At 43.4% G+C, this 23415-nt stretch overlaps 2 protein-coding genes across 6 annotated transcripts in view; both read left to right on the forward strand.

The window, feature by feature from the left end:
• The window catches only part of TLR7 (toll like receptor 7), a 101280-nt gene that overhangs the window by 50758 nt on the left and 27107 nt on the right, over positions 1-23415 (forward strand). The window contains exon 6 of the mRNA XM_027096578.1: positions 6858-6921. The gene's annotated coding sequence lies outside the window, so the exon portion shown is untranslated. The remainder of the gene's footprint in view (positions 1-6857; positions 6922-23415) is intronic.
• TLR8 (toll like receptor 8) lies at positions 365-18431 on the forward strand. 5 transcript variants are annotated; one of them, XM_027096581.1, is made up of 3 exons: positions 377-502; positions 6858-6924; positions 14321-18431. In XM_027096581.1, the coding sequence occupies exon 3, from the start codon at positions 14327-14329 to the stop codon at positions 17432-17434; it is 3108 nt and encodes a 1035-aa protein (XP_026952382.1). In that variant the 5' UTR covers positions 377-502; positions 6858-6924; positions 14321-14326; the 3' UTR covers positions 17435-18431. The 5 variants fall into 5 exon arrangements, with proteins under 5 accessions (XP_026952384.1, XP_026952382.1, XP_026952380.1 ...); XM_027096579.1 differs by having other exon boundaries at positions 6858-6921; XM_027096582.1 differs by lacking the exon at positions 377-502 and adding an exon at positions 4501-4845 and having other exon boundaries at positions 6858-6921.

A 23415-nucleotide genomic window follows, 5' to 3' on the forward strand; every position in this document is an offset into this window, starting at 1 on the left:
CATTTGTGGCAAAGTTGAAGAAAAGACACTAAAATTTTTTAAGGAAAAGGAAAAATTTCCCCATTTCTCCCTCATTTCCCCCCAGTCCTGCTTCCCAGAGCTCACTGCTCTTAACATTTTGCTGAGGATCCTTTTAGCCACCCCTCACCCGCCCTCACGTACACACAGATAAACCCAAACTAACAAAAATGCACCGGATCGATCTGGCTCGGGTTATATTTAAATCATTTTATAAATGACTTTTTCCTACACGCCCCCATTTCAGTTTTGAAATTTTACAGCATAGTCAATAAATGATTTGGCAACAGTTACGAAATCACAAGTTCCCTTCTTCCCACATAAGCTTTTGCAAACCACAGGCGAGGTTCTGCTGATGGTAAAGCGGCCAGTTTTAGGAAGTTGGTTAGTTTCTGTCCATGTGCGCCCGTAGCACAGCGGGTACCACTCCGCAGCACTGCAGGTTCTAGAATGAGCTATTAGGAAGGACGACCCCAGAAGAGTGGTAAGCTCCTTCTATTCTTTTAACAAAGCTTTCCAAGAAAATAGAGGATTTCTGACCCCGAAATAGGGTTTGGTGGCAAATGGTGTGACCAAAGAAAGTGATGGATGGGCAAATCAATATAAAAAGGCGAAGTCTTGGGGCAACTCTAAATGTAGACAGAGTGGTCCAGTGTGCAGGAAATTTCAAAAATCAGATGCTGCAGTGGTCTTATCATTTTCAAGAGGAAAAGAAGCAAATTCCAAGTTAGGAATTGAACTGGGGTATGACTTTCTGGTCCTGCCAGAAATGGTATTCTCATCTAGAGTGAAAGGGCTGGGGGTAAAGCAGGTGGGGAGGTGTTTGTCCTTTGCTCTTTGCACAGAAAAGGACAGCCTCTCTTGGCTCACTCTGGGCCGCTTGCTAGTGCCTGGGCAAAGCCCAAACTTCATCTGCTACCAGGAGCTTAATGTGTATTCATAATTGCTACTTTTCTTGTTCAAAGTTTTTAAGTAAAGATGTTACTATTTCCGTAATCATATTCTATAGTGTTTAGACATAGCAGGTGGTCAGCATTTGTTACCGTCAGGAACTGTCAGATTGAAAACCTTTACAATTTTTTAAAAATGGTATGTTTTCTAGAAAATTCAATGAGATTTAAGAGCCATTGCAAAGACTGATTTCAAGAGACTCCCATCCCACATTTACCTTAGTATCTTTTTTTCCACGCTCATTTAGTGCTTATTGAAGTTCTTGGAGTTATTTTTTTTTTACCAGTATTTAATGTATATATAAGCTCTTGAAGTTCATTTTTTGTATCCAGTGATGCACATTATAGACCTTGAAAGTAAATTAAGTCTACCCTGAAATCGATGCTTTACAAAATGACTGCAAGGGCTCATAAGGAATTAGGCCAGCAGGGCCAATGACATAGATGGAATTGCATTTGAACGTATCCAATTTTGACTTGATATTTGTAAACTGCTGTGATAGCCAATATAATTGTATTATAAGAAAGTGGAAATAAGATAAAATAAAACTAAACTGGGAAAATGCCCCCCCACCCCCGTCATTGGTGGAGGGTGGAAGGCAAGGACCTAGCCGACTCCTGGCCTCAGGGAGAGGTTCTTAGCCTTGACTGTATACTAGAATCATAGAGTGAGCTTTAAAAAATCCCGCTGTCCAGGCTGAACCACAGACTAATGGAATCAGCATCTCCGGAGTGGGCTGGGGCATTCGTAGCTTTTCAACTTTCCAGGTATCTCAATGGGCAGCTGAAGTTGAGGGCCACTGTCTTCGGGCAGCATCTGAACAGCTCTTTTGGTCCTTTCCTTAAGGAGCACAGACTTTTTTAGGGGCTGACAAGGCCTCCAGGAAGACCCAAAGCTTATTCATTAGCCCCTTAGCTTGATTCCAGAAAGCAAAATCAAAGTTCCTTGTATGCCTTATCTGAAAAGCCGAGGCAGTGGATCAGGGCGAGGGCACTTGATCAAGTCCATTCTTCATTCTGCTTCTCATTCTTTCATGTAATAGTCCTGCAAACTGCACGGGGGTTGATGAGAGAGAAGGCAGTCCCATGGAAACCCAGACTGACAGTATCAGGGTATGTCTCGCAGGGGAGGACGTCATGACCCAGGGTCAGGCTTGGAAACTCAGTTGGATATTATTTGTGTGTCTCAGCATCACCTCTGGGGTCTACTGAGGGGGATGTCATTCCAGTGAAGTACCATTTGAGTTCAACTGAGTTACTAAATGGAGTTGAGGGATTTGTTATTTTTTAAAGTATTATCCCCAATTTAGAACTATTCAGGGCTATGCAGACACAGTACATTTAAACGCATAACCCATGGTTCTGGATCGGCATTAACAATACAGGCTGTGTTGACTCTTCAAGTGGTTACGAAGAGCCACTAGCTGGTGAATATGTCTAGAATCAGTGGATTTCCAGTTGTTCTATGGAATTACAGAGCACCTGGAAGTGCTCTCTGTTAGACTGATCAGTGGAAAGGCAAGGTGGGTAATACCCCCAGCATTTAATTCCAGAAGGTTCCAGGTATGGCTTTGGTGTTTCTGCCAAAAATTGAAACCAGATCACTGCCAACCAGCCACTTGGTACCAATTTGTTAACTACGTGGGTACCTCTAGGCTCAATTTTCCGGTCTGCCACCTACCATCTAAGTGACCTTGGGTAGATGAGCCTCTGAGCCTCAGGTTCCATGTCTGTAAAATGGGGGCTTATGATAGCACCCACCTCACTGATTTTTATGAAGCTCAGACAAGAAAATGCATGACTTGTGCTCCCAGTGTTTGCTTCATGATAAAGCACTCAACAAACACACGCTACCGTATTTCCTGGAATTCAAACAGCATAATTTTTCATATTTTTATGTGTATGAAATCGATACGTGCATTTAATGTGGTAGTGGTTTCTTTTGTCTTCCAAAGCTGTTAGTGAATCCATCAAACGTGGAATGGATCAAGTCAAGTATCTATTATTAACTGTAAATTTCATGTAAGGTGACAAATTCTGTGTGCCCAGCCATTTCTTTATTAATTTACTTTCATAATATCAATATATCAATATCAATAATATCAATATATCAATATACATAATATCAGTATATCAACTGCAAACACATCAGAACCCATGAAAAATTAGAAATATTTCCAGTTTGGCAAACATTTAGTTCTGGTGGAGTCCTGCGTCATGCTCAAACAGCTAAGTCATTCAGTTGGGCGGATTCATCACATTTTATAATCAGTAGGTGCCCTTGATCCTTTCATGTCAGGGGGGCATCAGCAGGCTCTATTCTGAGGAAGGGGTGCAACTGGGGAGATGGTCTGAGGCAAATCACCTCTTAGCAAAGGAAGCTTTCGAAGAGGGAGGAGGGAGGGGGCAGCTTTGCAACATCGCTGCTTGCAGGCTAGGAAAGGGGTGTGAAAAGATAAAAAGCTGTCTGTTCCAGGAAGGCAGCTGTAGATGCCTCACAGACCACCTTCACCCTAGATTGTGTTATGGTAAAACCTGCAGGGTTTATTTTAGCCTCGCATGGTGGGGTTTGCTGCCTTTGCACCCTGCACTTGTGGTCTCTGCCCTGCCTACAGCTCTCGCCCCATGGGCTGGACTCTGAGCGTGGCTCCTGGGCTCACTCTGACTCCCAGGGTGCACTCAGCTAAGGCAGGCTTTATTGAGCTGTTCCTGAAACTGCACTGGCCTTTCACAGTTATGTTTTTGGTGTCCACTGGGGCCCAAGGTGAAAAGGAAGATGTAGGTGGGGACTGAGATAGGTTGTTTTCGTTGTGCCGTTTGGTTCCCTCAGAGCCCAAAGGAGAGGATGGGCTTATCGTATACCATGGACCCAACCAAAGATCTGATTTGCCGTGGAAACCAGAAAAACGGTTGTGAAATTACTTCCTCAGTAGCATGCAATGCTATATTCGGCAGGGTGCAGGAAGTGAAGCAAATTTCTTTCTTTTTTTTTTTTTTTTGCGGTATGCGGGCCTCTCACTGTTGTGGCCTCTCCCGTTGCGGAGCACAGGCTCCGGACGCGCAGGCTCAGCGGCCATGGCTCACAGGCCCAGCCGCTCCACGGCATGTGGGATCTTCCCAGACCAGTGCACGAACCTGTGTCCCCTGCATCGGCAGGTGGACTCTCAACCACTGTGCCACCAGGGAAGCCCACAAATTTCATTTTTGCGTGTGATTCATATGCTTTCTTTTTTTTTTAAATTAAGGGTACTTTAATTAATTAATTAATTTTTGTCTGTGTTGGGTCTTCGTTTCTGTGCAAGGGCTTTCTCTAGTTGCGGTGAGCGGGGGCCCACTCTTCATTGCGGTGCGCGGGCCTCTCACTGTCGCGGCCTCTCTTGTTGTAGAGCACAGGCTCCAGACGTGCAGGCTGAGTAGTTGTGGCTCACGGGCCTAGTTGCTCCGCGGCATGTGGGATCTTCCCAGACCAGGGCTCGAACCCGTGTCCCCTGCATTAGTGGGCAGATTCTCAACCACTGAGCCACCAGGGCAGCCCCATATGCTTTCTTTAAAGAAATGGGTCTTGATTTTTTTTTTCTGTGTGTTCCAAGGCAGCACCCAGCGAAAGACTGAGACCGTGTAGACCCAGTCATCCTTAGCAGGGTGTGCTATGCACTGAGCTCACTGGCCTGACCAAAGGGCTTTTTCTGGCAGCTTGAACTTGTCTCAGCAGTGGGTTCCACCGGTCAGCACTTACTCCCCTGCTCTCTGCTTTTCCCATCTGTTTCCTGGGGCTGCTGTTGCAGAGTACCACCAATCTGGTGATTCAAAACAACAGAAATTTATCCTCTCCCAATTCTGGAGGCCGAAAGTCTGAAATCCAGGTGTTGTCAACAAGGTGGGTTCCTTCTTGGAGGCTGAGAGGGAAAATCTGGGCCATGCCTTTCTCCCAGCTTCTGGGGGTGGCCGGCAGGCCTTGACGTTACTTGGCCTGTAACTGCATCCTTCCAATCTCTGCTCTATCTTCCCATGGTCTTCTTTCCGAAGTGTGTCTGTGTCCACACTTCCCTCTTCTTATAAGGACATCAGTCATTGAATTAGGGCCCATCCTAGTCTGGTATGACCTCATCTTAACTTGATTCCATCTGCAAACACCCTATTTCCAAATAAGATCACGTTCACGTGTAGAGGCTAAAACGTCAACATGTCATTTTGGGGGGACATAATTCAACCTGCAACACTCTCCTTTTCTGGTCCTCTTTCCTGCCACTTACACTCAACCCTCGGCCTTCCCTTCAGCCTCTCCCAATCTAATATTTACCTTGCTTTTCAGTAAGTGTCTCCTACTTATCTTGTCGAGTTTCTGGGGACCTGATCTGAGCCCCAAGATGCCATCATTGACAACCAGGGCCAGTCTCACTTTGGGCACAGAAGACACAGGACCTCGGGCCCATGATGCTTCAAGCAAAGATTTTAATTTCTTTTAAAAATCAGCAAAAGAATGAATATATTCCAGCCTGGATTATATTTGTCTTTATACCAACGTGGTCATAAAATATAATTTTTACTATTTTTTTTCTTTATGGAGGAAGGGGCACATGAGGGCCAAAGTATCTCAGGCCCATGAAAGTCATAACTTGGTCCCATTGACAACCACATTCTCTTTTCTGATTTAATATATGCCAAGGACAATTCAGGAATCGCTAATGTGTTTCCAGTGAAGGAGGTTTAAATATCAACTCACAGTCCCTTACCTGAAACCTGTAGGCCAGAATTGTGTCAAAGCTCAGAATTTGTATTTTAGCAAGAGAAGATGGTATATGCAGGATTTATTAGAGAATACTTCCGATGGGCCGACGGCAGCCCTGATGATTACGCACAATGGCGATTTCTGCCGTGAAACCAGAGGGCTCCTGCTAAGTGGATAAATAAAGATCATACTAGCCTTAGGTCAGTTTGGATCAGGTTTTGCTGCCAAATAAGTTACGATAAAGCCCGAAAATCTTCTGGTGCTCAGATTTTTAAGGATTTCAGAATTGCAGAGGGAGGATTGAGCATCTGTACAAGACAGGATGTGCATTAAGAAAATGAAGCATCAACCACTGTCCTGGGTGCCAGAAGACCTGATTCTATCAATTGCTGTGTCTGTGATTTGTCTTTTCTTTTTGCTTGTGTCCATCTTTCTTTGATGCTGGGTGAATTCCAGGTGACTGGCGCTGACGGTTATTTCATACTCAGGAGTGGGACACCAAACAGCTAATGAGAAGCTTCAGCTGCAAGGACTGGCCTTCCCAACGATAGGTCCCAGCGTAGGATGGGAGCCAGCTTCTGGTTAGGGTGTGCGAGTGTGATTGGGGATTTTTGTTGTGGTGCAGGGCCAGGGCTAGGGTGAGGAGAGTGAAGCACTTGGTTTGGTGGAGAATTTCGGGGAGATAGGGTCCCCAAAAGCTCAGCAATCAACATACATAATATCTTAGTGCTGTATTTTAAAAATCAAATAGGCAAACTCTGGTCCTCAGGCTGGTTGCCTATTTCGGTAAATCAAGTTTTCTTGGAACCAGAGCCGGGATGGGGTGAGGCAGGTGAAACACTGCTTTGCAAGTGCAGGGTCCGATTCTGTCGTTATTTAATGCTGATATATAGTCCATCAGGGACTTTACTTTTTTAAAACTATATTCATCTTGATGACTACATTTTTGGGGGTCCCCTTAAATTTTACACTCATGGCCCTGCTGCTGTGCCTGTCCATCTTCCCAATGAGATGCTCCAATCTCCTGCCTGGGGTGCTGGAGTGGGGCGTTTATAAACCAGGTGGATGTCAGAGGCCCCAGAGCCAGAGGAGGGAAGAGGATGGGATTCTGCGCTCCAGATACACACTGTGCTTTAACCCTCCTGTTTGCTTTTTGACAGTTTGCCCCTGCCTTCACTTGTGCCTGAATTCCTGAACCAAAGGCTCTGGATTCAACCTTTCGAGGTAGTAAGTCTCAGGGAGTGAATCAGGAGGGGTCTAACTTTTCATGCAGACTTTCAACCCGTCCCCTGTGCAGCCCTGCCAGGCATACCGCCGCCCTGACTCTTGCCCGCCGGCCCCGGAGCCTTTCCGGGCTTGTATGCTGTGAATTGACCTCGCTCTGGTTGGCTTTAGCCTTCTCTGCTCTGCTGTGCCACTTACCACTCATCCACCTGCTTTCCATCTTCCTCAACTTCATACACATTCCTTGTCTGCTGTGGTCTCCTCTCATGCCCTTTCTCACCTTCCTCAACTTCATACACATTCCTTGTCTGCTGTGGTCTCCTCTCATGCCCTTTCTCACCTTGTAGGCTTCTAGCCCTTTGCTCTCACTTTAATGGGCGCCTTCAGCTGTCAGCCTCAAACAACAGAAGTCTCTTTTCTTTCTTCCTTCCTTCCTCTCTCTCTTCCTCTCTCTCTTTCTTTCTCTCTCTGTCTCTGTTTTTTTTTTTTTTTTTTTTTTTGCGGTACGCGGGCCTCTCACCGTTGTGGCCTCTCCCGTTGCGGAGCACAGGCTCCGGACGCGCAGGCTCAGCGGCCATGGCTCACGGGCCCAGCCGCTCCACGGCATGCGGGATCCTCCCGGACCTGGGCACGAACCCGCGTCCCCTGCATCGGCAGGCGGACTCTCAACCACTGCGCCACCAGGGAAGCCCTGTCTCTCTCTGTTTTATTTGCATAGTTTTACTTTCTACCTTATTTGCATAATTGCCCCTTTTCCCTCTATTTACAGAGTTGCCATTTCTCTTCTTTTTCTTCCGCGTCTCCCGCGTAGTTGCCATTTCTCTATTTTATTTGCTGAGTTGCCATTTTTCTTCTGCCAGGCTGGATGTTTTTTATTCATTGGTTACACCTTAATGGGGATAAATTCTCTCCAGTATCCTTCTTAGTTCTCTGGGACCTGGTTCCCTTTGATGTCCTTTGGAGCCAAGACTTTTGGAAGCCAGAGGCATGGGTGTGGCCAGGAGGAGGAACTTGGCTGGAAAGGTGTGACTCTTGCTGCCCAGGGCTTTGGGCTCTGCTGTCTCACCTCAGAGCCCTTGAATGTTTATGAGCTCTTGCAGTCCGTTTTGCATCTGTGAGGCCCTGAGGTGGATGGAGAAGCCTGAACAATCAGGGTTTTCTCTTCAACATCTTTGCTAACTGCCTGCTCCCCACCTCCCACTCTTCCTGTCCATGTACTTCTCTTCAAACTGAAGTTATTTGGAACTTGTCAACTCCTGTTCTTACCTCAGGACACATTCTCGGGAGGGTGGAGTTAGGAACGTCAAGCTCTTCACTCAGAAATCCTTTCTGCAATGTTCTGCTCATTTCCATGTTCCAAGCTTTGTTTTAAGTTGCCTCAGATTCTCTGGGAGGCCGTTTTCATCCTGAAGTGTCAAAAGGCTCTTCTTCTGGTCTCCGGCGCCTCCTAGAGGCTTTTCTCCTCAATTGCTCAGTGTTGTGTGACAGTCATGTTTGGAATTAGATGTTGAGGCCTTAACTTGAGGCTAGGAAGGCTGCACAGCACCGCCCTGTCCTCTGGACCCCCCCAGGTAACCACATAAAAGTGTCTTGCCTACCAACAGCACTCTGTTTACCACTCTAAGAGAAGAGTCTGCAACCACCTGGCCATCTGTTCCCCAGGGGACTTTTTAAAAATGAATTTGAAAATTTTTTTATTAAGCTATAATTAAAAAGTATAATAGGAAGCTGACAAGCAGTGCCTCAGCCAGGTGATCAGGGTCCACACCAACAGTGAAAGTTGTGTATGTGCCCTAGGTGAGCTGTGACTCGAGTGGCACTTGACCTCTCAGGTTGTCCTCCCCCAAACCCATTACCCCAGTCTAATCACGACAAAGACGTCAGACATATCCCAACTGAGGGGCAGTCTACGTGACCATCCCCTTTCCCATCCTTATTTTGCTCCCTAGTACTTTCCACCATCTAACATCTTGTAATGTACCCTCCGAAGGGGCAGGTAATTTCATCTGTTTTGTTCATTGCTATATTCCCAGCTTGAAAACAGTCCCCAAGGGGATTCCCTGGTGGCACAGTGGTTGAGAGTCCGCCTGTCGATGCAGGGTACGCGGGTTCGTGCCCCGGTCCGGGAAGATCCCACATGCCATGGAGCGGCTGGGCCCGTGAGCCATGGCCGCTGAGCCTGCGCGTCCGGAGCCTGTGCTCCGCAACGGGAGAGGCCACAACAGTGAGAGGCCCGCGTACCGTAAAAAAGCAAAAACAAAAACAAAAAAAACAGTCCCCAAAATAAAGTACATGCTTAATAAATATTTTTGAATGAATGAATAAGTGAATATAGAGCTACCTTTTCCTTTTTAATTGCTGCATAGTATTCCATTGTATGAATATAACATCCTGGTTTATTTAACAAGACCACTACTCATAGGCATTTAGATTATTTCCAGTCTTTTGCTATTGCTAACAGCCCTGCATGGAACATCCTTGTATATAGGCATTTGTACATGTGAGGGTCTCTCTTACAATCTGCTTCTAGAATTAAAATTGCTGAATCTAAGTATATCTCTCCAATTTTGATAGATATTACAGATTTCTCTCCATCTTAGAGGTGGCCTCACCTACGCAGTAGAATCAGTGAAAAATGGTATCTCTGTAATTTTTTGAGTGAAGTTGAGTATATTTTCCTTTAAGAGCCATTTGTGTTTCCTTTCTGTGAACTGTCTGTTAATATGTTTTTGTTCATTTTTTATTGAATAACTTGTCTTTTCAGTTATGCTTAAAAAGTCTTTACATATCAAACATATCACCCCCTTATCTGTGATATGAACTGCAAATACTTTCTCCTACTTTATTTCACTTTTGGCATTGCTTACTGTGCTTTTTGTGAGGCAGAATTTACATCTGTGTGTGGTTTAACTGGTCAGTCTTTGCTTTTTTTTTTTTTTTTGACCTCTGCTCTATTATTTTTTCATGATTCTGGAGTAACTAGGCAATGCAATTAGACAATAAAAATAAATTAGATTGCATAAAGGGTGATAAGATCATCATTATTTGTAGACGGTTGAATTGCTTAGCCAAGAAAATCACATGGAGAGGCAACTATTCCAAATAATCAGAGAATTTAGTATAGCGATTTGGTATAAAATTAATATATAGAAATCTACAGTTTTAGTGTACACCCGTGAGAACCTGTTAGAAGGTAAGATAGGAGTGATCCATTCACAAAAGAAGAATGATGAACAGGACTTGCCCTATCAGATGCCAGCATACCTAAAAACTGTAATTATTAAGACATGTGGTACCAGCATGTGAATGATGAAGAGATTGGCGAAATTGAGTAAGAGTCTAGAAATAGATCGAAATACATAGGAAAGTTAGCATATGATAAAGGGAGCAATCAGATTGGTGAGCAAAAGATTATTCAATAAATGATGGTGGGGCAACCAGGTCTCCATTTAGAAAAAAATAATGTGGGTCCCCACCTCACATTTTATGCCAAAACAATTTCAGTGGGATAAGATATTTCAATAGAAGAAAATGAAATCATAAAAGTACTAGAAAAACAGGTGCTAAAATTGTTGTTGTAGAACTGAAATGTGGAAGATCCTTTATGGCTTACACTGCCCTGGATCTCATTCACACTCATGGCTGTACTTGTCATGACTCCCAAATTCATCCCTGTACCAGAACTCTCCTCTGAGTCGGAGATGCACATATGTAACTGCCTACTGGATGTCTCCACTGGAAGATCACAAACTCAGCTCAAGTTCAGCATGTCAAATTTAATTAATACTATTCACTCCCCGCTTCCCCAGCTCCAAATGATCTTTTCCCTCAGTGAATAGCACCCTCTCTCTCATTCATCTAGTTGCACAGACCAGAAACCTGGAAGTCACCGTGAATTCTTCCCTCTCCCTCATAATCCAACCTCCCCATTATAATCTATTGCCATGTTTCTCAGTGTTACTTCCTAAGTATCTCTTGAATCCATTTCTCTTTATCTCCATTGCCACCAACTTGGTTCACGCTACCATCACCTTGCTCCTGAAGGTCTGTGCCCTCTTGCCAGTGATGACTGTAGAATAATGAGCATGGTACCACCTTCAAAGGCTTGCATTGCTCCTCAGATCAAGATCAAAATCCACTCTCATCTTTTCTTAACATCCCTGACTTTCTTTCAGTCCCTTACATTCACGTGCTCTTTCAGACGAGGACTGAAAAATGTCCATTGACTGTAGTGACATGGAGATGCTGAGGACCTCTGCAACATCTCTGTTTGTCATCTCTCCCGTGCCATTCCAATCCTCTTAGCCCCACTTCTTATTCTGAGTCCTACTGTTGCAAGCAGTTCTCTGCAGGTTTCAGTCGACTTTGAGGACTTGAAACCTGGTGTGCTTTGTCTCAGGCCCACACCATGCCCCTCTTGATTCCTGTCCAGGGCTCCTCTGAAGGCACAGCACGGGAAAATCAAAGGAATACACGCAGGGCCTTTGCATACGCTGGGACATTCTTTTGACCTCTTTCTGTTTCATACATGCCAAGTCAACCTTAAAATCACAGTTCAAGTTCCACTTCCTCAGGGAAACCTTTCCCAGCCTCCGTGAAGAGGTCAAATCCTCCTCTTTTTAGGCTCTTCTAGTGTCACTTACTTCTTTGTGTCACCGTTGAAATCTCGTAATGTTGTGTTTCACTCACGTCTGTTTAACCCACTAGACTGTAGAGCTAACTAATAAGCTGTGCATGTCATCAAATAGACCCCCCCAAGGCCACCCACTAGCTAGGAGAGGACAAGGAAGAGTCAGGAAGTAACTTCCAGAATGTTCACACTTGGAAGTCACATAGTCTTAGATCTGCTTAGGTGCTGAGCAAACATAATATTGCCTGGGTTACTTGCCAAAGTTCCTCGCATCCCCGAGCTTCGTTACCTCCTTGGCACACCTGTGTCTCCCAGTGGAGATGTAGAACTTTGAGACCTGGAGTGGCATCTGCAAAAGCTGCATATTTTCAAGCTGTGAATCATCTTTTAACACACATTTTCTAGATGTATTAGTTCTCTTTTTTTTTTTTAAGTGTTTTTTTTAATTAATTAATTAATTTTTGGCTGTGTTGGGCCTTCGTTGCTGCGCGCAGGCTTTCTCTAGTTGCAGTGAGCGGGGGCTACTTTTTGTTGTGGTGCGCGGACTTCTCATTGCGGTGGCTTCTCTTGTTGCAGAGCACGGGTGCTCTGGTGCTCTAGAGCACAGGCTCAGTAGTTGCGGCTCACAGGCTCAGTTGCTCCGCGGCATGTGGGATCTTCCCAGACCAGGGATTGAAGCCATGTCCCCTGCATCAGCAGGCGGATTCTTAACCACTGCACCACCAGGGAAGCCCACCTAGATGTATTAGTCTTCTATTGCTGTGTAACAAATAACCCCAAACTGAAACACTTCAAACAATACACATTTATTAGCTTAAATTTCTGTGGGTTAGGCTTGCCTGGGATCTCTGCTTTAGGTCTCATAAGGCTAAAATCAAGGTGTTGGCCAGCTGGACTCTTATCTCAAGGCTCTGGCTGAGGATCCATTTCCAAATTCATTTGGGCTGTCAGTCAGCTTTAGTTCTTTGTGGTTGTAAGATCAGGGCCCCCATTTCCTTACTAACTGTCAACAGGGAGCCACTGTCAGCTTCTACACGCTGCCTGCATTCCTTGTCAGGGGCCCACCCCCTCCATCTTTAAGTCTGCAGTTATGTGTCCAATTCTTCTCCTGCTTCCCATCTCTCTGACTCTTCTGCTACTAACCAGAAAAAACTCTCTGCTTTTAAAGGCATATATGATTAGATTAGGGCCATCTAGATAATCTCCTTTTTGTCGCATAATGTAACATAATTACAGGAGTAATACCAAGGGGCAAAAGTCATAGGAATCATCTTAAAATTCTGCCTATCACACCAGGTAAAGCAGGGCTTTCTTTTAGTAAAAGTTAAACCTTAAGCAGCGGCACCTTGATGGTGCTGTAGTTGGAGATAACTACGAGAGACTGAAAATGTCTGGAAGTTCTGTTCCACTTTAGTTTTCATCTCATAAGGAGCTGGCTTTTCCTTAGCTGTTACAAATGGCAGTAATTATTGATCCTCACAATACTCAACATCCATGTAAAAATCTTTTCTAATATAGGAAGGGTATGGCAGTGACTGTTAGTTCACTAACCCTGAATTCCAGGAGAATTTAAAAAGAAAGCACGTACTTGGTTTAACTCACAATAAGGACGTGAGTTGGGCTTTAGTGAAAAATAGTTTAGTAAAGATTGGTCTCCACACCCGGCGAAATAAGATTTTGAGAGTTTTTTTGACTATAACCCTTGATCATACCAATCACATTAATCTGTTCATTGCTTCGTATAATTACCAAAATAATATATTCAGCCCCTGAAAGAGTCGCAGAAAGTGAGGCACTCTACTAAATGTTACAAAGGATGCATAAAAATATAAAACGTCATGTCTTCCCCACAGAAGTTTACAAAAGCAGAAGAACAGCTATTCATGCCAATGTTTGTATGATAAGGGACATATAAATAGTAGCCTCCTTAGAAAACATTTTTTGAGTGCTGTCTACATTTGAGGAACTGTTCTGGCATAAAGATTTCAAAATGAGATTGTATAGCATGATGGTTAGTGATTAAAAATGCCATGTTGGAATCAGATGGACTCGTCTCCCCTCTACAGTGTGTTATCCTTCTGAAAGTTAGTTAAGTCTCTGAGTTTGTTTCTTCACTTACAAAATGTGGATAATAATAGAACCTGTCCCGTTTGTTACTGGGAACATAAACATGGGTGAGAAAATGTTTACGTTTGGCGTAAAACGTGACACTTTGTTTGCTATTATTATCGACAGAAAATGTCCACTTTCATGCTAGGACATAAGAGAATTTGATACATACCATCATAGAGGTATAGAAAAATTGTGGAAGTACCAATAAAATATATGCTGTGTAGGTAAAAGGTCATCTCCGGATCTGGACTCTCCTTGGGACTGGCCAAAGTTTCATCGAGTTATGCTAATAGGTCGAAGCGACAGATGTATAGCTTGCTGTGCTATAGATCTGGCGTGAACCATAGCCAGGGTCCAGCATCAGGCCCGTTATGGTGGTGAGGCATCTTGATGAGTGCTTCTGCAAAAGCTTTTCAGGTTTTCTTGTCATCACATCTCAGATAGCTTCATCTTTCACTTCTTTGAGCACCATGAAGCTGAACACGGTCAAAAACTAAAATCGTTTGGAACCTAATTTAATGCAGTGTATTTAACAGTTAAGAGAACTCCCACTTCAAAACTCAGGCCAAGTATGGTTGAAGCACTGTGAATTTCATCATGAAATGCCCGGCAAATATTGCCCCTCTCATATTGTGACTCCACTTTGATTTTCTTTAGGAAAACATGACTCTTCACTTTTTGCTTCTGACCTGCCTTTTCCTGCTAATCTCTGATTCCTGTGAGTTCTTCGCTGAAGCAAATTATTCTAGAAGCTATCCTTGCGATGAGACAAAACGAAATGGCTCCGTTATTGCAGAATGTAACAATCGTCGATTACACGAGGTACCCCAAACAGTGGACAAAAGTGTGACAGAACTAGACCTATCTGGTAATTTCATCAGGCGCATAACAAATGAATCATTTCAAGGGCTGCAAAATCTGACTAAGATCGATCTAAACCATAACGTCAAGCTGTGGCCCCAGAATGAAAATCCTGCTGTAAAGAACGGTATGACTATTACAGACGGGGCATTTCTCAACCTAAAAAACCTAAGGGAGTTACTGCTTGAAGACAACCAGTTACAAGAAGTACCGGCTGGTTTGCCAAAATCTTTGAAAGAACTTAGTCTAATTCAAAATAGAATAACTGTGTTAACGAAAAAGAACACTTCTGGACTTAGGAATCTGGAAAGTCTCTATTTGGGCTGGAACTGTTACTTTGCTTGTAATGAAACCTTTGCCGTAGAAGATGGAACCTTTGAAAACCTTACCAAGTTGAAGGTGCTGTCATTATCTTTTAATCCCCTTTTCCACGTGCCACCCAAACTGCCAAGCTCCCTAACAGAGCTCTATCTTAGCAACACCAAGATCAAAAACATCAGTCAAGAAGACTTCAAGGGACTGAGAAATTTAAAAGTACTAGATTTAAGTGGGAACTGCCCGAGATGTTTTAACGCGCCATTTCCCTGCATACCTTGCAAAGGAGGTGCTTCAATTCAGATACATCCTCTTGCTTTTCAAACCCTGACCCAACTTCGCTACCTAAACCTCTCTAGCACTTCGCTCCGGAAGGTTCCTGCGACCTGGTTTGACAACATGCATCATCTAAAGGTGCTGCATCTCGAATTCAACTATTTAATGGACGAAATAGCCTCTGGGGAATTTTTGGCAAAACTGCCCTCCTTAGAAATACTTGACTTATCTTACAACTACGAGCTGAAAAAATATCCACAGTACATTAATATTTCTCAAAAATTTTCAAAGCTTACATCTCTCCAGATATTGCATTTAAGAGGTTATGTGTTCCAGGAACTTAGAAACGAAGATTTCCAGCCCCTGAGGAACCTCTCAAATTTAATGGCTATCAACTTGGGCGTTAATTTTATTAAGCAAATTGATTTTACCGTTTTCCAGTCGTTCTCCAACCTGAAAATCATTTACTTGTCCGAAAACAGAATATCACCCTTGGTCAGTGATACCGAGCAACAAAATGCAAATGGCTCCTCTTTCCAAAGGCATATCCTTAAGCCACGGTCAGCAGTTACTGAGTTTGACCCACATTCGAATTTTTATCATGACACCAATCCTTTGATAAAGCCACAATGTTCCAATTACGGCAAAGCCTTAGATTTAAGCTTGAACAGTATTTTCTTTATTGGGATAAAGCAATTTGAAGGTTTTAGGAACATTTCCTGTTTAAATCTGTCTTCAAATGGCAACGGTCAAGCGTTAAATGGAACTGAGTTTTCACTTTTGCGTGGTATCAAGTATTTGGACTTGACAAACAACAGACTAGACTTTGACGATGACGCTGCTTTCAGCGAATTGCCATTGTTAGAAGTTCTAGATCTGAGCTACAATGCGCACTACTTCCGAATAGCAGGGGTAACACACCGTCTAGGATTTATTCAAAATTTAACTCAGCTGAAAGTTTTAAACTTGAGCTACAATAGTATTTTTACTTTAACAGAACCATACCTGAAAAGCATGTCCCTGGAAGAATTAGTTTTCAGTGGAAACCGCCTTGACCTTTTGTGGAATGCTCAAGATGTCAGGTACTGGCAAATTTTTAAATATCTCAGCAATCTGACACGGCTTCATTTAGCCTCTAATAACCTTCAGCGTATCCCCGATGAAGCCTTCCTTAACTTGCCCCGGAGTCTCACCGAACTATATATAAATGATAATAGGTTAAATTTCTTTAACTGGTCATTACTACAGCAGTTTCCTCATCTCTGCTTGCTTGACTTAAGTGGGAACGAGCTGTTCTTTGTAACTGACAGCCTATCGAAATTCACATCTTCTCTTGAGACACTGCTCCTGGGTCAAAACAGGATTTCCCACCTGCCATCCGGCTTTCTTTCCGAAGCCAGTAGTCTGACACACCTCGATTTAAGTGCCAACCAGCTCAAGATGATCAACAAATCCACGTTTGAAACTAAGACCGCCACCAAGTTAGCCATTTTGGAACTAGGTAGAAACCCTTTTGACTGTACCTGTGACATCGGAGATTTTCGAGAATGGATGGATGGGAATCTGAACGTCACAATTCCCAGATTGACAGATGTCATTTGCGCCAGTCCTGGGGATCAACAAGGCAAGAGTATTGTGAGTCTAGAGCTCACAACTTGTGTTTCAGATACCATTGCGGCAATATTCTGTTTCTTCACCTTTTTTGTCACCATCTCAGTTATGCTGGCTGCCCTGGCTCATCATTGGTTTTACTGGGATGCTTGGTTTCTCTATCATGTGTGCTTAGCTAAGGTAAAAGGCTACAGGTCTCTTTCCACATCCCAGACTTTCTACGATGCTTACGTTTCTTATGACACCAAAGATGCCTCTGTCACGGACTGGGTGATCAATGAGCTGCGCTTCCACCTGGAAGAGAGTGAGGACAAAAATGTGCTCCTCTGTTTAGAGGAAAGGGATTGGGACCCGGGACTCGCCATCATCGACAACCTCATGCAGAGCATCAACCAAAGCAGGAAAACAATATTTGTTCTAACCAAAAAGTATGCCAAAAACTGGAACTTTAAAACAGCTTTCTACTTGGCCTTGCAGAGGCTAATCGATGAGAATATGGATGTGATTGTCTTTATTCTGCTGGAGCCAGTGTTGCAGCATTCGCAGTATTTGAGGCTGCGGCAGAGGATCTGCAAGAGCTCCATCCTCCAGTGGCCCGACAACCCCAAGGCGGAAGGCTTGTTTTGGCAGAGTCTGAAAAATGTCGTCTTAACTGCAAATGATTCACGGTATAACAATTTGTATGTCGATTCCATTAAGCAGTACTAACTGATGTTAAGTCTGGGTTCACCAACATACTAAGAATGCACAGCAGTGACCCTTCTGTCTTAGCTATCACTTGGTGTGTAACAAATTACCCCCAAACTTAATGGCTTAAAATGATACAATTTGTTATATCATAGTCTCTGGATCAGGAGTCCAGGCGTGGCTTATCGCTGGGTCCTCTGCTCAGGGCCTCTCAAAGGCTGTAATCGCCGTGTCAGCCAGGGCCACAGGCATCTGCTAGGGTTAGCGTCCACTTCTGAGCTCACACTCATGTGATGGTTTTCAGGGTTGAGTTCTTCCTGGGCTGTTGGCCCAAGGCTGCCCTCAGTTCCCGGCCATGTGGACTCCTTGCTGTGGCAGCTTGCTTCATCAAAGCCAACAAGAGAGAGAGATTGCTGACACCGTGGAAGTCGCCATCTTTGTAGTCTAATCAGGGAAGTGATAACCCATCACCTTGGCCATAGTCTGCTTGTTAGAGTTAAATCACCGGCCCTGCCAGCTCCATGGGAGTGATCACCTCAGTCCTGGAAAAGTGGTCCATGACCGAGATGGGCGGTTGTGATAGCCTTGCTCAGCCTGCCATCTTGGTCATAAATGGTGAATGCCAGGAGAGGGGACCATTGTGGCCATCTTAGCAGTTGGCCTACTATACCTTCATTTCAATATCTCAGAACTTTTGCAACTATGATACTTCTGATGTTAAGTTGCTATTTAGATTTATCATATATCCATGGCCATGTGGTTATATTACGCTGTGTTTGCATTAGTCCTTCTTTTACAATTACTTTTATAAATACTGGCTATAATATTTCACTTCTAAGGTTTAGATGCCATTTAAAGGCTAAGATGGATGGTATTTAAAGTGTTTTGCTTTTGTTTTTTTTTACTTCTTAACCATTTTATAAAAGTGTGTAGCTAAATTAGAAGCATTTGGAGTATCTGTCAATTGCTATTGCTGTAAATCATGATATTAATGATTAAAGTGCTTCATTTCACATCATGAGCATATAATAAATACACAGTAGGGAAACAGGTCTATAATATAAAATAAGTTACCTAAATGTCCATTGACAGATGAATGGATAAAGAAGATGTAGTACATATATACAGTGGAATACTACTCAGCCATAAAAAAAGAACGAAATAACACCATTTGCAGCAACATGGACGCACCTGGAGATTATCATACTACATGAAGTAAGTCAGAAAGAGAAAGATAAATACCATATGGTATCACTTATATGTGGAATCTAAAATATGACACAAAGGAACCTATCTACGAAGCAGAAACAGACTCATGGACAGAGAACAGACTTGGTTGCCAAGGGGGAAGGGGAGGGACTGGGAGTTTGGGGTTAGTAGATGCAAACTATTCCATATAGAATAGATGGACAACAAGGTCCTACTGTACAGCACAGAGAACTATATTCAGTGTCCTGGGATAAACCATAATGGAAAAGAATACTAAAAAAGAATGTATATATAACTGTCACTTTGCTGTACAGCAGAAATTAACACAACATTGCAAATCAACTATAATTTAAAAAATAAATAAAGGCCCGGGGGATTAAAAAATAAAATAAAATACCATCAACACTGGGTTTTTGGAGAATACTTAGGAAGAAAAAGCTTTGGTAGAAATCAAAGGGAGAACAGTTTTCATAAAGTTTGTACATTAAGATAATTATTAACAGAGAAATTCTATCTTTAGTTCCTACTCAGAAGACGTAATGTCAGAATGCCTACCTGTCGGTACCCTTTATGCAGTTCTGCCACATGTAACAATGTTGGCATTCCCTACCACCTCTGCTACCCCTTGGTTCCTCTGCATCTGTCCATAGCATCTTCTATCCAGTGTAGTATGAATCTTGAAGAGGTACCTTATGAACTTGAACTGAAAATAACTGGAAATTATTCGAGCGTAAGAAAGTAAAGTCCCTTTAGAATGAAAAGAAGAAAAATCTCCAGTGCACCTTACTACCTTAAGTACAGTCTCTTAATTAATCTTGCAGCATGAGTTACCTTTAAATATGAGTTTCTAAGGAACTGAACGAAATGATGTGTCTTAGTGTAACATGGACAAAGTGGAAATCAGTCAAGGACGATTTTAGCTTTGTCACGTTGAACCCTGTTCTGTGCCCATGATGTTAATAGAAAGGTATTTATGCTTGCATTTGTTGAGGCATGAAGACAAATATCTAAAAGCAGGACCATTCATGGTGGGGTGCAGTTACAGCTCGTTCCTGTGGATGCCACATTAACTTGTCTGGTAGAAGCTCATTCCTGTGTTCTCTGATTGTTTTGGTAAAATAAAAATGTACATGTTTTCAGTGGTAGTGATTACAGGTCTATGTTAAGCTCACATACTTTGGCAGTGTCCTGTTGACAGAATGACAAGTTAATGAAAGTCACAAACAATTTTACCTTTTCCTTAGCAAACATCTTCATAAAGTGAAGGTAGTGAAATCAGTGGTTAATAAAAACATTTGTTCTTGAAACTCATTCATTCCTCATTTAAGATACCATTATGGAAAAATCAGAACTGTAATTTTGTTGGTTGGTTGGTTGGTTTTGTTATGTTTTGCGGGAGAAGGAAGGATTATTACTTGCAGCAAGTAAGGAGAGCACCGGGGATCTTTGCCGAAGCGGTGTCTCCCAGACCTCTAATTTGTTAAAGAGAAAGCATTGTTTTGTTTTCTGTTATTTTTAAATGAATATATGATAATACCCATATACAAGCTTTTAAAAATTCAAATTTTACAAAGGGATGTATGATTAAATTTCAGTCTCCCTCCCAACACAACTTCGCTTCCTAGAGCCAATCACTGTTAAAAGTTCTTATGTAGGGCTTCCCTGGTGGCACAGTGATTGAGAGTCCGCCTGCCGATGCAGGGGACACGGGTTCGTGCCCCGGTCCGGGAAGATCCCACATGCCGCAGAGCGGCTGGGCCCGAGAGCCATGGCCGCTGAGCCTGCGCGTCCGGAGCCTGTGCTCCGCAATGGGAGAGGGCACACAGTGAGAGGCCCGCGTACTGCGAAAAAAAAAAAATTGTTCTTATGTATCCTTTTGTATTATAAGTGTAAAGGCTCAGTTGCTGTAACCAAGAGATCCAACAATACTGAAGTTTATTTCTTTATCCCATACGCTATGGCCTGAATGTTTGTGTCCTCCCAAAATTCACATGTTGAAACCTAACCCCCAAGGTGATGGTGTTAGGAGGTTGGACCTTTGGGAGGCGATTAGGTCATGAGAGCAGATCCGTCATGAATGTGATTAGTGCCCTTATAAAAGTGGTCCAAGAACCCTCCCTTGCCCCTTCCACCATGTGACGGTACAGCAAAAAGATAGCTACCTAGGAAGCGTGCTCTCACCAGACACTGAATCTGCCAGTGCCATGATCTTGGACTTCCCAGCCTCCAGAATTTTGAGAAATAAATGTTTGTTGTTTATAAGCCACCCGATCTCTGGTATTTTGTGATAGCACCCTGGACGGACTGAGACACCCATAACAGTTCCAATGAGAATAGTTTGGGTTGGCAGGGCAGCTCTGCTCTACATGGCCATTCAAGATCCCATGTTCCTTTCTCTTGTTGCTCTGCTGTCCCCCAGGGAATTGGCATCACCTCCATCGTCCAGGCAGGGTCACCAGTGAGGGGGGGGTTCCCACTGTAGGCAGGGGGAAAAATAACAAGGAAGAATACTCAGACCAGTGTCTTAAGGCCTAGACTCAACAGCGGCAAACATCTGCTCCCCTTCCATTAGTGAGGACCTATTTGACGCCACATAACTGCAAGGTATGCTGGGAAATATATATATTTCAAATATAACTGTGGAAGCAAGAGAAGGGATTTGGGAGATAGCTAGCAGTCTCTGCCACAACTTCTAGAAGCTTTCAGTTTGCATATCTAAGCCTTTAATTGCTCTTTTACTATAAAGGAGCAGACTCTATACTACTCTTCTACATTTTGCTCTTTTCACTTAAAATTTCTCAGTGTATATTTTTCTTTCTAACGGCTGCATGGTACTGACTTATACGAATGTATCAGAAGGTATTTTCCCCATCCTTTATTGCTGAACATTTAGATTGCTTCCAATCTTTTGGTATTACAAATAATTCTAAAATACTTACATCTTCGTGTTCACGTATACCTATCTTTATAGACTAAGTTTAGTGCAGTGATAAAGTGGTCTGCAGACTGATGCTGAGTCGCACCCTGGGGTGCATTCTCTGCACTCTCAGTACCGTTTCCTGCCACGTGGAGACTCCGTCTCAGAGGGCAGTCTCCATTCTTTTGATGCAGCTGGTTGCTACTCAAATATTTTACACTGTTCATGCAACAAAAATTGAGGGAGCACCTCCTGTGTGCACCAGATGTCACTGTGTCAGAGCACACTTGTGCGGAGTCGTTGGACCAATGGTGACTGGCCTGCTCTCCCCTCTCCAAGTCCGGGCTTCAGGTGAGCATGTTTCCTCAGGGTGAAAGAGGGGAAGGAAGAGAGGGCTGTGGGAAGGAGCAGCTGTGTTCCAGCAGTCAACATCTGTGTGTGTGAAGGACTCTCTGGGAGGTCTGCCAGGCCTCCATGCTCCAGCTGGTCCTACCACAGTACTGGAAACCCTCCACACAATGCTCATTGCTACATCCTAAAGGAGCCAAGAGTTAGAGCATTAACACTTTAGCTATAATTAGGTCCGCAGACCCCTTCTATTGAGATAGAATAGGCCTCACACATTCCAAACCTCTTCTGTCTTTTTCAAGGCTCCATCCTCCCCTATTATCATTTTTGGTGGTGAGAATACAAAAGTATCGGGCCTGGGATATCTCACCTTTTATCTCATCTGTCTTCTTCAATTCACAATTTCTACTTAATGGACAAATGCTTTTTGAACAACTTATACATGTTGGTTCCAAAATGGCCAAAATCTATCAGCTAACCAATGGATAAATAAAATGGGATATAGCCATACAACGGAATATTATTCAGCCTTAGAAAGGAAGGAAGTACTGACACACACTACAACATGGATGTGCCTTGGAAACCTGATGCTCAGTGAAAGAAGCCTGTCACAAGAGACCACATACTGTATGATGCCATTTATAGGAAATGTCTAGAATAGGCAAGTCCATAGAGACAGCAATAAGTGGTTCCCTGGGGGCTGGGGCATTGTAAAAAGATGGGAAGTGACTGCAAATGGTAACAGGATTTCTTGTTGGAGCGAGGCAAATGTTCTAAAAGTCATTATAGTGATGGTTGTACAACTCTGTGGATCTACTGACAGCCTTATTTCTCTTCTTTGCCCTTTTTTGGGTGGCTTTTCTAGCATCGCCCCACCATGTCTGAAGCTCCTGGCATTTCTACTCTTCACTCTTGAAGTCCTTTCTATCAGCTCACTTTGGTCCTCTGCTTTTTTCTTGGAGCTGGTTAAGATTTGCCAAATCCCTCTTTGGCACTGATCTCTGTTGGCCTCTGTAAAATGCCCGGGTCTGGTCATAGCAAATCACTCTACCTTTTGAGCATGATTCCTCATTTGCAGAATGGACTACATGATCTCTACGTTATTTTCTAACATTACAACTGTATTAGTTTCCTAGGGTCACCATCACAAAGTACCACAAACTGGGTGGCTTAAAAACGAGTTTATTGTCTCACAGTTCCAGAGGCTAGAAGTCTGAAATCAAGGTGTCTACCGGGCAGTGATCCCTCTGAAACGTGTAGGGGAGGATCCTTCCTTGCCTCTTCTAGCTTCTGGTATTTGCTAGCAGTCCTTGGCGTTTCTTGGCTGTAGACGCATCACTTCAATCTCTGCCTCCATTGTTACATGGCTGCCTTCCCTCTATGTGTCACTTCTCTTCTTATAAGGACGCCAGTCATGTTGGATTAAGGGTCCACGCCTACTCCAGCATGGCTTCATTTTAACTAATGTGATCTGCAACAGCCCTATTGCCAAACGAGGTCTCATTCTTTTTTTTAAATTTATTTATTT

This window comes from Aethalodelphis obliquidens, unplaced genomic scaffold (genome assembly GCF_003676395.1).
Source record: "Aethalodelphis obliquidens isolate GAN/ISIS:26980383/991018 unplaced genomic scaffold, ASM367639v1 scaffold104, whole genome shotgun sequence".
In the NCBI taxonomy this organism is placed as follows: domain Eukaryota; kingdom Metazoa; phylum Chordata; class Mammalia; order Artiodactyla; family Delphinidae; genus Aethalodelphis; species Aethalodelphis obliquidens.

What these genes read in the sequence shown, in the direction of transcription:
- TLR8 (XM_027096583.1), top strand. Translation starts at nt 14,327, where the DNA reads ATGACTCTTCACTTTTTGCTTCTGACCTGCCTTTTCCTGCTAATCTCT.